The sequence below is a fragment of the Odontesthes bonariensis genome, chromosome 12 (assembly GCF_027942865.1).
Source record: "Odontesthes bonariensis isolate fOdoBon6 chromosome 12, fOdoBon6.hap1, whole genome shotgun sequence".
Classification (NCBI taxonomy): Eukaryota; Metazoa; Chordata; class Actinopteri; order Atheriniformes; family Atherinopsidae; genus Odontesthes; species Odontesthes bonariensis.
Genome location: NC_134517.1, coordinates 29,500,315 through 29,514,683, shown reverse-complemented (window position 1 = coordinate 29,514,683; position 14,369 = coordinate 29,500,315). Strand labels below are relative to the sequence as shown.

Here is a 14,369-nt window from a genome sequence, read left to right as displayed (position 1 = left end):
TTTGAATATTCCCTTATTATCCATGTTTAACGTTGTAAATGCGACCGTCTAATATCAACAATAAACCACAGAACCACAGCTTGGTGTGCACATTTGCTGTTGGGAAATACCTGATCATTTCAACAAAACTGTGTAGGTGAAACTATTTAAAAAAAAAAAAAAAAAAAAAAAACCTTTAAAAATGTGCCGGGCCAGAAATAAGCTCTAACAACTTCGCGGAAACAGTTAAAGTTCAGCTTGGGTTGGTTGGTCGGCGGCAGTCTGTTAAAAAAAAAAACTGTATCCCGGACACGTGAGCTCAACTGCTGCGCTGATCTGCTTCGTTTTTCTCCGTCATTACTAAACGAAACGTGCGCAGGTCTACAACAATGTTGATATTTGCCATGTGGCACTGGCAACAATGTTGCAGAACTGGGGTATGCGCTGCTTGATCTCCGCTATGTTGGTCTGTGAGCGAGTAAATGACAGGCAAAGCAAAGTGAAATGTCAGAATCGCTGGGAAAAAAAGCCGGATTATGCGCTCGATTTTCATCTAACATTGCGTGTCGTGGAAAGTAGCCTAATGAACAAAAATGCGACATCACCACATACCGCGCTGTTGAGTGGCTATGAGTCACCGCGGTGGGAATTCCCTCACCGCGACAGCCCTAGCTCCGACACTGCGCGACAGACTCGTACACACCCATCTTCCTCCTGAGAAAAAGGAGAGTTGGCTCAAGAGACCGGTGGGAGTCTACCGTTGTTATAATTGCCCTCACTGTGCTCATCTTATTCCTTCAAAAGTACTTACTGATTTCAAAACCAACAAGGAATATAAAATAAAAGATTTTATAAATTGCAACACCACGTTTGTAATTTACCGTCTGTCCTGTCCGTGCCCAGGTGTGTTCTATGTAGGACGCACTAAAAGACGCCTACGTGATCGACTTGCTGAGCATAAATATGCTATACGCACTGAAAATGCTGACTACCAGATGGCCCAACATTTCCTACAAGCGCACAATAAGAACGACTCCTTGCTAAAAATTGAGGCTTTGGAGCACATCAGGCCCTTAGATAGAGGCGGTGACCGGATCCGCAGGCTCAATCAACGTGAGACGTTTTGGATCCACCAGTTAGATGCGCTTAGGTATCCAGGCCTTAATGAAGATAGAGAGTTTAAATGTTTTTTATGATATTTTGTCTGTATGTTGTTTTGATGTCATTATCTGCCCACTTGCTATTTTGAATATCTAAGGGGTTTATTGTTTTGTCATGCTGTAACTTTGACAACAATTATTGTATTGTGATCTATGCCCCCCCCCCTCTATGATAGGTGCGCCTTACTCTCCCAATTGTATTGGTGTCACACTAATTATACACCTGATCCAGGTGTGGGTTAAACCGTTTTAACCGTTGTTCATTCTTTGTCTTCTGCTTTGCCCTGATGAAGACCACGGAGGTGGTTGAAACATGTTGGCATTTTATTATGATTAGCCAAAGTCATTAAAGGCTTTTTAATTTTATACCTTCTTCCTGTTCTACTTTTGAGTGCCTGGGACTTATTTATTTTCTGATCGTGGGTTTCCCTACCCCAAGAGCACCACTTTGGACTGTTTGTGATACACCCGAGCGCCGGGTTGACTTCTCTCTTTATTGCAAACGTCTGTTTAAAATTTTCAGACACTACGGATCTTAGTTTTAAAGTGAACAAATAACGAAATATAGACTTACTGCCTCGGGCTGCCGACCTCCATCTTCAGAGACAACGCTAAACTCTGGCTCTGACTCTCCGACTGGAGAACACAGCTTCAACACAAACATACATGTCCGAACTTAGAATGCTTTGTAGAGAAAGACTGACTCATCTATTCACACTTCCATGCTTCATGCACAAAATCCCATCTATCCTCTTTTTTGGCAGGTATTCTGTTTTTTTTGCCAATCAAATACTGCCGCTTTGGACAAATAAAGGTCTAAAATGGAACTTGAGTGGGACAAATAGAAAAAATCTTCCTGCAATTTTGACTTTTAAAACAACAAAACCAGAGTAGAAAACAAAAGACTAACTTAACAGTGTCCAAAGACAAGGCTTTCAAAACTAAATTGGACCCTCCATGGACACAGAACAGAAGTCATGGGTACTGCTAAACCACAGCAACATCTCAGGACCTCTCATCAACGTAGACATCGGACAGATATGTTAACTTATCCCACCAATGACACTGATGAGCTGACCTTAGGTTCTCCAGTGGCACTCTACAAACCTCATTCCAGAGCCCATAGTGATACATTTCATATCAAAGGTTGTGTTATCCACAGGAGCCACCAGCGTCTCAAGCACCTATAAACAAAAAACACAAACATTAGAAGTATTCATCACGGCTAAACAAAAACCTAAAAACAGTTTTTTAGCATCTATTTGTAATCATTAACGTCTCAAACCTTATCCAGGATGCAATACTGTTCCAGGAAGGGGACACGGCGTATTTCTCTGGCCATCCGCATGGCTATCTCCAAGGATTTCATCCTCTCCTGAACATGGGACACCACTGCTTGGCTGGTGGAGAACTGTGCCTCCTGTTTTGATAGCTTATTTAACTGCAAATCCTTCCTGTTGATAAGGAATTAACAAGAATGGAAGCAGATGCTGCTTAAATAACTGTAGAACAAGCCTAAAACCATCTCCTGTTGGTCTTTCAAAAGAAAAATATCCATTACATCATTGAATTCCTATCAATAAAAGTTTCATTTTTCATGAAGAGACCATAAATCTTTTAGAACTGAAACAAATACTTATAACTTATAATGTCCATACCACTTTTGAATAACATGTGAAGCCTTATCTGTGGCCTGCTTGATCTCCATCTCCAGTCGAGCTGTGTCTCCTTTCACCTGTTCTGCCAGACCAGACGTCAGAGTCTGCAGACAAAGAAAATTCATGAAAGACTTCAGCAACACACTCACAGACGGAAGATTGGATCTAGTGCCTCCTGGATGTTTCACCTCGTGGATGTGTTCCAGCTGGGCAAGATTTTCTGCAGCCCGGACCAAGGCCTCATCCACTGCCTTCTCGATCTTTTCAATATCTGCCGGCTAAAGAACACATTTTACCTCTGTACACTGCAACACTTTGTCCACAGGTACCTATAATCTGACTGATTTCAAGTTGAAGCTTGTTCCTATAGAATCCCAAGAAATTCTTTGGAAAGCATCCAAACATATAAACATATCAGGATATCTTAAAAACTGAACATCAGAGATCTACACAAAATCCAAGATGATCTTGTTATAATATATGCACACAGTGTGTTATGTAAATGAATGCATACTATCAGTTTCATTTAGCCATTTAGGTTCAAATTTAACAGCAAAGACGGACGTGATTAAATCCTTTTTCCAGTAGCAACCGTTGTGATCATCCAAACTTACCTGCTCGATATCCTCAGCATTGGCATTCGTGTCTGCAGTTGGTGATGATTTGTTTCTTCTGCGATGCTTTGATCTTTCAAACCGGAGGCTTCATGAGATGGAAAGCAATTATCAAAGTAAAGACACATTCACTCAAAATCAATGACACACATTTGCTACACCAAACTATTTGTTGAACTCCACGTGTAAACTGTTGTGGTTTAGCTCTGGAAGAACTGAACTTTACCTTTTGCTCTTGTTCATTTTAGCAGTATAGATGAGGCCTATGATTCGGCTTTCTTCCTGCAGACCATACACCCCTTCTTCTGGAAGGGTGGACTCAACCTGTAAGGATTTTCAACACTTCAACACTTTCAGCCATTTAAAAAAACCTCAAACTCAAACAGACACATTTAATGACTTATCTGGTCAAATTAAACACATTTCTAGCTGGCTACTAAATAAGGTTGTGGAAGGGCAATCAGTCTGACTGAACAGAACAGAATTGACGATGTAACTTTGTGTGGCTCCTTGCTCAGAAACAAGGAATGATCCAATAGGACGTTCCTAGAATTTGCTTTTAACTCCTAAGCGGTGCTCCCCTCTAGTAGAAGAAGAGGATCACTTGTAATTTTACCTCACAATTGGGACATTTAATGACACCGTCACGCTGTACGGACAGCATGCAAACTGTGCAGAAGATGTGGCCACATAGAAGCACACGAGGGAGGTTGCCATCGACGTTATCCTCTGAGAAATGAGAAGCAGGAATAATACAACAGTAAAACACAGTAAGCATACATTTTTAATCCATAAGCACATTAAACATTACAGACTGTTATAATGTAAAACTCAGGTTAACAGGCAGAACCACTTTATCATTTGAACTGTTCTTAAGGAAAGAATTACAAGCACCGTTGCTGGTAAAAGCTTTTCAAATGCAATGATTTCATGTCAGTTTTAAATTAAACATTTAAATACAAAATATAGTTAAGATTTTAAATGGGCAGTCAAGCAGTATTCAACTCATGCAACAAAGAGACACCTTTACCAAAAAAACAATACATTTATATACGAGTAGGGATTTAAAGTGCAGACACCCTGGTTTAACTTGAGGGCATTACCATCCAAATTGGAGAAATTATTAAATATTTAGAAGGTTTTTCATCCTGTAGTAGGATCATTTAACTAACTCAAAATATAAAATGTTAATCATTGATAAGCTTCTGAGAATACTTTGTAGGTAATGACTGGCTTTAATCTGGAACCAATGGATATCACCAAAGAATGAGTTGAGCGTTTCCATGACTTTAGTCTTGGGTTGCTTTCATCTCAGTACATCCCTGCATGTTTTCAGCTGGCTGCTTACGTCTCATTCAACAACATCAAAACAGCAGTGACTAAGTGTCACTGCAAGCCGTGCATGCCATCACACTGGCTCCATGTGGTCAACAGATGATGATGTAAGCTTCAAATCACGAGTCACTACGAGCCTTTTCCACTCTTTTTCCTTACTGTCATTCTGGCACAACTTGATCTTAAGTTGATGTTACAAATCTGCTTTGGCTTTTTAAGATGTTTACTGGAAAAATTGAATCTGCCATTTCTTTCATTGGGGCTTATAAATGGATTGCAGGCTGTGGCGAACCCTTTAAATTTGCTTTAGTGAAGCGTTCTCTTTGTGATGACATATCTGTCTCCCAGAGATTAGTTTCCACTTGGCAGCGGTTATCCACCGCTGATGTATCGTCTTTGAAATAAGTCAAGCTATTCTTATTTTCCAGTGTGTTCTTTCTTTGACACATTGTGCCAATCTCATATGATATCTCCTAATGTACCTGCTATCTGTAGGATGTTCAAGACAGTTTGTACAATTTGCTTTGAAAGCGGATTTGCTCTCATGTGGTGGTTCACAGCAACCACTTCCAAAAGCAAATGCCACTCTTGTATTTAAGCCTTAACCTTTTAACAACCCAACCCAACTATAACAGAGGAAGTAAAATGTGTGAGATTTCCCTTCTCAAATAGAAGCCAAGACTGAAATATTTTATACATTGTATATTGTAATCTTGCTTGCTCTCAGGCTGTCTTTTGAGTGTACCAACCCTTTCAAGATAGTGTTTCAACACTCAAACTGTAGATTAGCCTCTGAAATCATAGCCTGCTCCATTTCTAATCCTCATAACCAAATGTTTAACGTAGCTATTCAAATCTTTATTATCAATATAGTAACTCAAATGAGTAAGAGGCTGATCCAACAGTTGAGTTGATGTCCAAACAATTTTAGATCCTACTGAAGATACAACTTCAAGAAATAGTTTCTTTAATTTTATTTAAGAAAAATATTCACGGTTCAGTCCGCATATTTAAATCTCTAACAAACATTTATTGGCATCGCTTTGGCGCGACTATTTCATTTCAACTGTTGCACCGATATAAGTTTAGCTTTACTTCTAAAATTACACAAAACAAACGTACTCTAAAGATTGAATTAACAAGATTTGCACAAACTAAATTCGACATAATTTGGCGATAATACCAATAGGTTTGCTGAAGAGGACTTTGTGAAGTTCAATTCAGCACACTTGCTTCTAACTAGCTAACTCTTTCATCTGCTGCCGCCATTAGCTACCCAACTGTAACGGTAATCTAATTTCGCACAAAACTCGACATAACAAGCGGTTAAATTGCAATGGACGGGTTGTAAAGACCCTACCAGGAAGCTTGAAGGCTTCCCCACATAACTTGCAAATTGCAGCACTGGGGTTGTCGCCTCTATCCATCATTTGCGTGGTTGTAAATACTTTTCTTTTCGGTTAATAAGGGAAGATCCAGCCGTTTGCCTTTGTCACGTGACGTAACTACAAAGGTGCATTCACTGCCCAGGATGTTATCCGGGCTCCAGGAAATGGTGAAGGACGATGTAGCCTTACCATAACAGTTGTATTAAAACGCCTGTCATTTGTCAATAACTGTAAATGTTTAGACGTCTGAAATTCTCACAAGACCTATTACAAAATAAAATAATAGATATATTTGTAAGCCTATAATTCCTGACGTGCTGATTGTCGGGCCCTAAAACATATCAGATTCGGATTAGTAATTCCCAACCAGCTATACTTGTACCTCAAACTACACTTTTGAGGGGTTATATGTAAAAAATGATAAATAATAATATTATTATTATTTACAAAAAAATATGAAAGTGCAGAAAAATAACTTTGTTGTTTGTTCAAATGACAGTAAATCATCTGAAAACCACATATTCTCTAGCATCTATGGAATTAGCAACCAGGGAGGCTACAAATATTAGCAACATTGCACACAAAGAGTCAACCAGTCTGGTTGAACCAGATGAGCTTTAAGGTCCAGAATCTGCATTTCAAAGGGTTTTGGCAATGCTAGAAAGGTAGTTTTAATTAAACCAAAATGTAAAATATGTACACCCTCAATCAATTTAATTTTCACTTTATATTAGGGATGCACCGATACCGATACTGGCATTGGGTATCGGGCCGATACTATTCTAATATACTCGTACTCTTTAAAGTTAACTAATACCATGAACCGATACCAATTTATTGCATGAAGACCGCAATCAGAGGGCGATTTGTCATTTTTGTTGTATTTTTTTAGATTGGCGGCTCAGGGAGGGAGATGTGGAGCTAATCAAGAACAGTGTGGTTAGGCTACTGAGACTGAAACATGTCTTCCAATTCATTGCATTTTTTTTGTGGTAGAAGTATCGGCATCGGTAGTCGATATCGGCAAGTACTCAGATCCAAGTATCGGTATTGTTTCGGTTTGAAAAAAAAGTGGTATGGCTGCATCCCTACTTTATATATATAGTAAAAAATAATTTGGTAACTACCAGGTCTTAATATAAGTAAATATAACCTCAGATGTAAAACTACTCTGTATCATTTATTCATTCATATAACAAAAACTAAGCCAATATGTAGAAGCTATAAGTGTGAAAAACTAAGTGAACCCCATGATCCAACAGTTTGTAGAAGCAGCTTCAGCAGAAGTTAGTTGAAGTAATGGTTTTCTGTGTGACGTTATCAGTCTCTCACATGGTTGTGGGGGAATTTTGGCCCACTCGGATGAAACTTTGCAAACCTAAGCTGTGCTGCAATGTTCTTTTTAGAGAGAAGAGGCTTTCTCCTGCAGCCCTTCCAAACAAGCCATACAGTCTTTTTCTAATTGTGCTGTCATGAACTTTAGCATTTAACATGCTAACTGAGGCCTGTAGAGTCTGAGATGTAGCTCTTGGCTTTTTTGCAGTTTCTCTGAGCATTGCACGGTCTGACTTTGGGGTGAACTTCCAGACCAGCAAACTGACTAAACTTTTGCTTTTATAGAGGTGCTCATACTTACTGATGATCAATTAATCAGAGCATTGATCAGCAGCATCTGGCTGCTTTATCAATGCTCTGATGATCAATGTGTTGTTGATTTAAAATTAAATTAATACTTGATTTTAAGACCTGGTAGATGATACCCTGTATAATTAAACATATTACTCAGCTAATTAATCTTCCTTCTCTGTAGAATCCCTCCATGTGCAGCTGAGTTTCTCCAACAGCAGAACTGGTCATTTATTTAGTTTTTCCTTGACAAAACCTTTGATATTAACAGTTTTGAGGAAGACAGAACAGTATTTAGGAGATTACTAACTTCTACAGTGGGTATTTAAAAGAAAAAAAAATCATATACAGCTTTGTGTGTTGCTTGCTTTCATGAAACTTGCACCATGTTCCTGTTATATTTTGTATTTATGTGACAGTAGCTGTTGTTTTTGCATGTGCCATATTAATAAAAATAGCTTGAGTTCAGTAATTTTGTGACACAATAATCTGAGCTCTGTGTGTTTACTTTATATGATTTATTTATTTTGATTTATTAAATCACATTAAATATTCCATTTCACAACTTGCAATAAGTCTTCATTTTAATTTTCCACAGACAAATAAACTTGTAAAGTTAAATCTCTTCACAGTATACACACAATGAGCATGGATTCAGGATAGATCAATTTAAAAAAAGCATGGAAGCAAATTATTAACTTATCCAATAGGTAATGCTCAGATTTAGAACTGTTCAACGATTGATTCAGTTGCAGCAGGGCAGTTCTTTTGCTCTGTGCACGAACAGCAGAGGTAAAACCAAACTGCTGGGCAGACTAAACCAGTATGTGGACAACAGCACCACACAGCCGTCACTGTAATTCAACAGATTCGAGTGTTCCACAGCAAGACCTGCAAAGAGAGCTCCAAGTATGACTGTGATGGTGATGAAAGCTTTCTTATTTGATTAGTCAACAGCCAGGTAGCGCTCCACACATGTCAGGATGAGAATGAATATCTCTCCAGGCAAAGCAAGCAGATAATTGCTTTTGGCTGATTTTGACATTTTGACTGCAGCTATTCTACCAGGGAGAGAAACAGATTTTTTTAAGTAGTGGGGTGAAATTTAATTTGAGCAACTCTGACAGCTTGGGGGAAATGTTTATTCCTAAGTATTTAATGTTGCCAACAGGTAAGGGAGGAGGTGCATGTGGGGATGCAGCCATCCAACCCCCCCACTCAATGGGAGGATGGTTAATTTAGTCCAGTTTATTGAGCATCTGATATTTTTGAGAACTGATCAATGAACTTTATGACTTCTTGCAGAGAATTGGATGTGGACTGGAGGTACAATAAAATAACATCTGCACACAAGCTAATCTTGTGATGGAAATTGGTAAAATAGTGATGGAGAGAGTGGGCATCCCTGTGCTGTTCCTCTATGTAAAGCGAATGGTTTTGATATTATTCCATTCCTAATTATATTATTATTATTATTATAGACAGGAAACATCTCAGGGATTTCACAAAGGTGTAAAGTGTTGACCTAACACCTCTAATAGAAAACACGTAAAGCAAAGAGAAAAAGGAAAAGGCGTGAATGAAACTGGCTCCATCTGATTAGAGCAGGTGTGTTAGCAGGAACCTATATCAGCTGCGGCATCGCAGAGGGCATCGAATTACATCTCAAACGGATCAAATGTTGGTCCCAGAGCTAATGAAGAGCTTAAATGTAAATCAACTGTCCTGAATGTTTTCTGGAATTATTTCTGAGATAATCAAAAAATTTGAATCCATGACCCTAATCAGGGTAAATCTGGTATAGATGGAAGCTAATTCAGCTGCTGACCAAATGATTCAAAAGGAAATGTATATATTTTGTCAAAAGTGTAAAGACTTACACTCATCCATCACACAATGGGTTAACCATTAGCTGATTATGAGCTCTTTTCTGTGAACACTGGGGGGCACCAAAGCCTTAAGCAAACACACAAGTGGTCGATGAGATGAGTTTGCAAAGGTGGAAAAATACACCCTCAAGCACTTCAAATATGCAATTATTTACTTTTCTGTTTCTTTGATAAAATCTGTAAAGGGTAGATGTGCATTATTTAAATCACATTTCATTCATCTGAATATCTTGCTGGAAATGAGCAATGTGAAATCTCTTTGTCTTTGGGTTTAACAGAGATGCAGGTATGCTTTGGTGGATGTTTATGAAAGAAAAACTCAGATACTGCCAGTGTCATATAACACTCCATTATGTGTAATTCTGATATATTATCTTGTTTCCTGTTAGATCTACTGTAAGGCTCTGTAGCAGACTTATGTCAGTTCTCTCTTCCAGCACCCCCCACTTCACCCGAGGACAACGGCCAGCCGTGCAGTGAAGCAGCAGTAACCGAGAGTGACGGCTGCTGGGGAGTACAGAGGCAAAGGCATCAGATGGTAAAGGTAAATCATCTCGTATGCAACACAGCCAAAACTTTAACCTTCAGAGAGTGTTCGTCTAAATCCCTGGGGGGGGGGTGAAATTCTTGCACATCACTGGGGATTTTCCAGTCAGATCTGGCAGGATGCAGCCTGAAAGAACAACTTGAAATACACATGATTTAATTGAGCCACTCCCACCTCTGCACAAATGTCCACATGAATACAGCTCCTCACCTTGATCCAAAGAGAAAGAAGATCACCTTGCCGTGAGGCGTCAAAGTGCCTGCAGGTAGAAAAGTACACAAGCAGAGGAATATTCAATATCAGTTAGGATATTGGCTGAAGGATGTTTACCACTACAAATGTATCTGACAAGCAATGTAACAACACAGACAGCGAGTATTGTCTGAACTCTGCTACGGAGCAACAGAACAGACAGAACGTGACACCTTTCTCATTTCATATAGACTCAGAGTTATGTTTCAGAAGGACATTTTTATCAAATTCTACAAAAAAAAAACAACCAATAGAGCCAAGAACTTCCAGTTATGATCACAATATCATATCAGAATCACCACTTTAATCAGCAGCTTACTTTGTGAAATTAGTGGTTTGATAAGCTGTTAAATAAGACATTTATGCCCATTGATGCACTTCCATAAACCAGTTTATTGTAGGTTGTAAGTTTGCTGGAGTGCATTTGTCGCAATTTTTCATTGCAATTATTCTTATTTTACTCTCTTTACTCATGAAAGAATATATGATTTTAAAACTGCATCTTAACCCTCTGGCTGAAAGTACGTGAAATTATTCAGATTTTTCCCTCTTACAAACAGAAAAAAACCCAAATATTTCCTCCATCCTGAGGCTACGCTCGATTCTGAATTGGGTGACTGAAGGAATCTGGACAGTAGACATGATCATACAGACTGGGAGGGGGCAGGGACGGCTTTGTGTGTACAAAGGTGGGGGGTTGTATTGCCGTGTTTACTAAGAGTGATGAACCAATCAGCTTACCGCTAAGACGAGGGGTGCCAGCAAGTAGTGGAATGAGCGTTGCCCCCTCCATCATCCCTCTTGCAAAATGTGGGTCACTTCCTATCCTCGGGTGATTTCCCTCATGTTTCAGCGGGAACAATAACCCTGCTGCCCCCCCAAAACCCTTATCAAACCACTTACTCATTAATAATGCTCTTAATTAAGCCTTGTTGTCTCGTTAGCTCACTCATGATGTCTCACTCGGGCTTTGAACCAAAGAACCACTTCACTGTTATCATCCAGATACTTCCGAAATCACTTATTGTAGGTCATATTGTAGGAGATGATGTCCATAGGAAGCCATTTATTTATGTGTGTGGCTCAAAGGCTAAAAAAAAACAACCCCCTCCTGTTCCTTTCTTTCCTGTCTCTAAGTCAAAAAAGAGGAAGGAGTGTTGAATTCATGTATATAACATGCACCCGTGAAATTGAATGTTTTCATTTGATATTCATTTAATTAAAAAAGTTAATTAACCTCGATGCTAATATCTTTAAATCTTGAAGGCTGCACCACTGAGACACAAGCTTTATGAACCTGACATGGAAACAGCCTCCTCCCTCTTTTTTCACGGTGTCCTTACCGTCTGAGTAAAAAAAAAAAAAGCACAGAAAGGTCAGCGAGACATGCAAGGCACAAAGGACAAATACATTGACTTTAAGTGGTTGACCCCCACGGGCCACTCGGTCACAACATGAAAAGAGCACGAGCAAGGCAAATGACAATCCATTTATAGCTCCCCAAGTCTCTTTGTCTGGTCATGGAAACCTGACATCCAGCAAATAGGATTCATAACTGCTCTTTCCACAGCAGGAAATCATGGAGCAACTAGCTTGAAGGCACGGAGATCAAATTCATTTAATTTAATACAGTGTTCCAGATATTTGTTCTATTTTTTTTTACGCTTTACGTATTAGAGGCCAATTTTTTGGCTTATATCTGCCTGAAAGTGGTTATAATTAGATCCAGGTCAGCTGCTCTTTTTTATGTGAAGTGACCGCATCAGTTCACAAAACCTACAATAATGATGACACTGGGGGCTGGGAATGGTTCCTATCTTCTTACATTACTCTCAAAATGGACCAATTATGTCCAGGTTACAGATTTCCAATTGATAGCATTGAGAGATTTTTTTTTAGCTCTGCAGCCTTTTGAGATCTGACAGGATAAATCCTGTCCAAACACTTTTGGACCAATGGACCAATTTTAACCAATGAACCGTACAGTTGCTGTTCTTTTTAAAGTAATTAGCTCAAAAACACAGAGTGAGAAGAATATGTGAAGACCTGTGAGCATGTACCACAGCAGAGTACAATATCCATCCAATAAGTGCCACCAAACTCCTTAAAACTAAGTTTTATTCGACACTGCTACTATAGATGTGTAAATTGTGTTTCATTTCCTGTTTTATCTCTCACTCTACAACATCTGTGTACACTGGATTATCCAGGACCAGTCAAAACGGAGAACCCCAGACCTTGTTCATACCTCTTCCAGCCTCCTTATAGTTCTTCCAACAAGTCCTGAGGCTGCTGCAATTCTCAGGTGGGACATGACCAAAACGTCTCTCCTGGGAATGGACCCTAAAAAGACTCAGAAAAACCTCAGCTGGCATCTATGCTACGGACAAGCAGGGACTCTAATCTGAGACCCCTTATCTTCAAAAGAGAACTCTTTGGATGAAACACATTTTAGAAACCAGCATACTTTATGTGATCTTGTTTGTCTGGTCAGTAACCTCCACAAACAGCCATAGATGAGGGATGAAACATAGCTTATAGAAGAAATAGTAAAGTAATATCAAGCTACTCAGTGATCCACGATGCAGTGAACAGACATTTCAGTCGTGTGATCGTGTCAGTAGGAGTTGGGTGTGTGACTTTGGCTCATTGTGACTGACATGATTGTCAATTTAAAGTGCCATCGCCTTCAAGCGTGGTGTGCAGAAAGACTGTTGTCACGTTTGATACATTTCAATAGAGTGATTTAGCTGACAACAGTAGCTGACATCAAGGAGTCCCAGAAAATGTAACACCTTTAGAAAGATCCGTTTTGATGCTTTGTGAGCCATGTAAAAGAGAATGGTAAATCATATCATCAAGAGGGTGAAAATGCTGCTTTTATAGCTTCCCTGCAGAAAAACTATAATGTAATATACCAACATGAAGAAAAATTGAGCTGTCATTTAATATTATATATCCCCTGTGATAGAGACAGCCTGAGGGGATGTGAAGTTTTAAGAGTAAGAAAACACATATCTCGGCTGTGAAGCCTTAATCCAGTTATGGCAAAGTTGTGTCATCCCCAAGGTGATTCAGCCACACAAGTTGGAAGAAAAGCATCGTGGTGCCTGACCCTGCCTGGATGCACTCATCTTGCTCCTCAGAGGTTTTGATATTACCTAACTTACCGCACTTACTCTAGCACTAGTTTTGCTCTTAGCTGTTTGGTTTTGGAAGGAAATGCACTTATGATTTCTTGTGACCTGAAGCTCTTTTGCCTACCGATGTGGAACACACTTATTGTAAGTCGCTTTGGATAAAAGCTTCTGCAAAATGACCGTAATGTAATGTAATGTAATTATGAAACATTCTGCAGCTCAAACAGTGAAACCTAAAAAAACTTTTTATCCAGTTTAATCCAGGGGTGGAAGTAACGAATTACAAATACTCACGTTACTATAATTAATTTTTGGGTACTTTTTTTCAAGTGTGCAATTTCACTCATACTTGAGTACAATTTACACCATGTTATCTACTTCGCTCCTTTTAAAATCAAAAGTCGCTACTGAGTTTGCCTATAATTTGAATTAATACTCAAACCGTCAGATTTTTTATTTTTTTTTTCCAATGCAAATCCTTGTTGGCCGTCAGATCGTGCCCAGGCCGATGAATCTAAGACGTAATGTAAGGAAACGCCAACTCCGCTGCTGCAGCAGGCGCAGGTTTCTGCAGGTAACACACCTGGACAGGTGAGAGTGGACTGAAGAGACAGCGTCCAGACGCAGTTTGAGCTCCATCAGTTTACATGGCTTCAACGTCTAATCTCAAAAAACCCACTGCGGGAAGAGGTTTTACAACTATACTTGTATGATATTGCTTTCTTATTTTTCATGTGTTAAGGTTATTAATTTGGCTGAGATCAGTCTGCAAAGCTGCCAT

General features: G+C 39.3%; 1 protein-coding gene across 1 annotated transcript in view; it reads right to left on the bottom strand.

Annotated features, from left to right (window-relative positions):
- Positions 1 to 4,128, bottom strand: part of rnf17 (ring finger protein 17) — a 28,133-nt gene extending 24,005 nt beyond the window's left edge. Inside the window, exons 1-8 of the mRNA XM_075478542.1 lie at positions 4,033 to 4,128; positions 3,638 to 3,735; positions 3,412 to 3,499; positions 2,986 to 3,075; positions 2,798 to 2,901; positions 2,425 to 2,593; positions 2,247 to 2,323; positions 1,714 to 1,788 (exon numbers count right to left, since the gene is read on the bottom strand). Coding sequence (XP_075334657.1) covers positions 1,714 to 1,788; positions 2,247 to 2,323; positions 2,425 to 2,593; positions 2,798 to 2,901; positions 2,986 to 3,075; positions 3,412 to 3,499; positions 3,638 to 3,735; positions 4,033 to 4,128 — 797 coding nt within the window. The remainder of the gene's footprint in view (positions 1 to 1,713; positions 1,789 to 2,246; positions 2,324 to 2,424; positions 2,594 to 2,797; positions 2,902 to 2,985; positions 3,076 to 3,411; positions 3,500 to 3,637; positions 3,736 to 4,032) is intronic.
- Between the last annotated feature and the right edge of the window lie 10,241 nt (positions 4,129 to 14,369).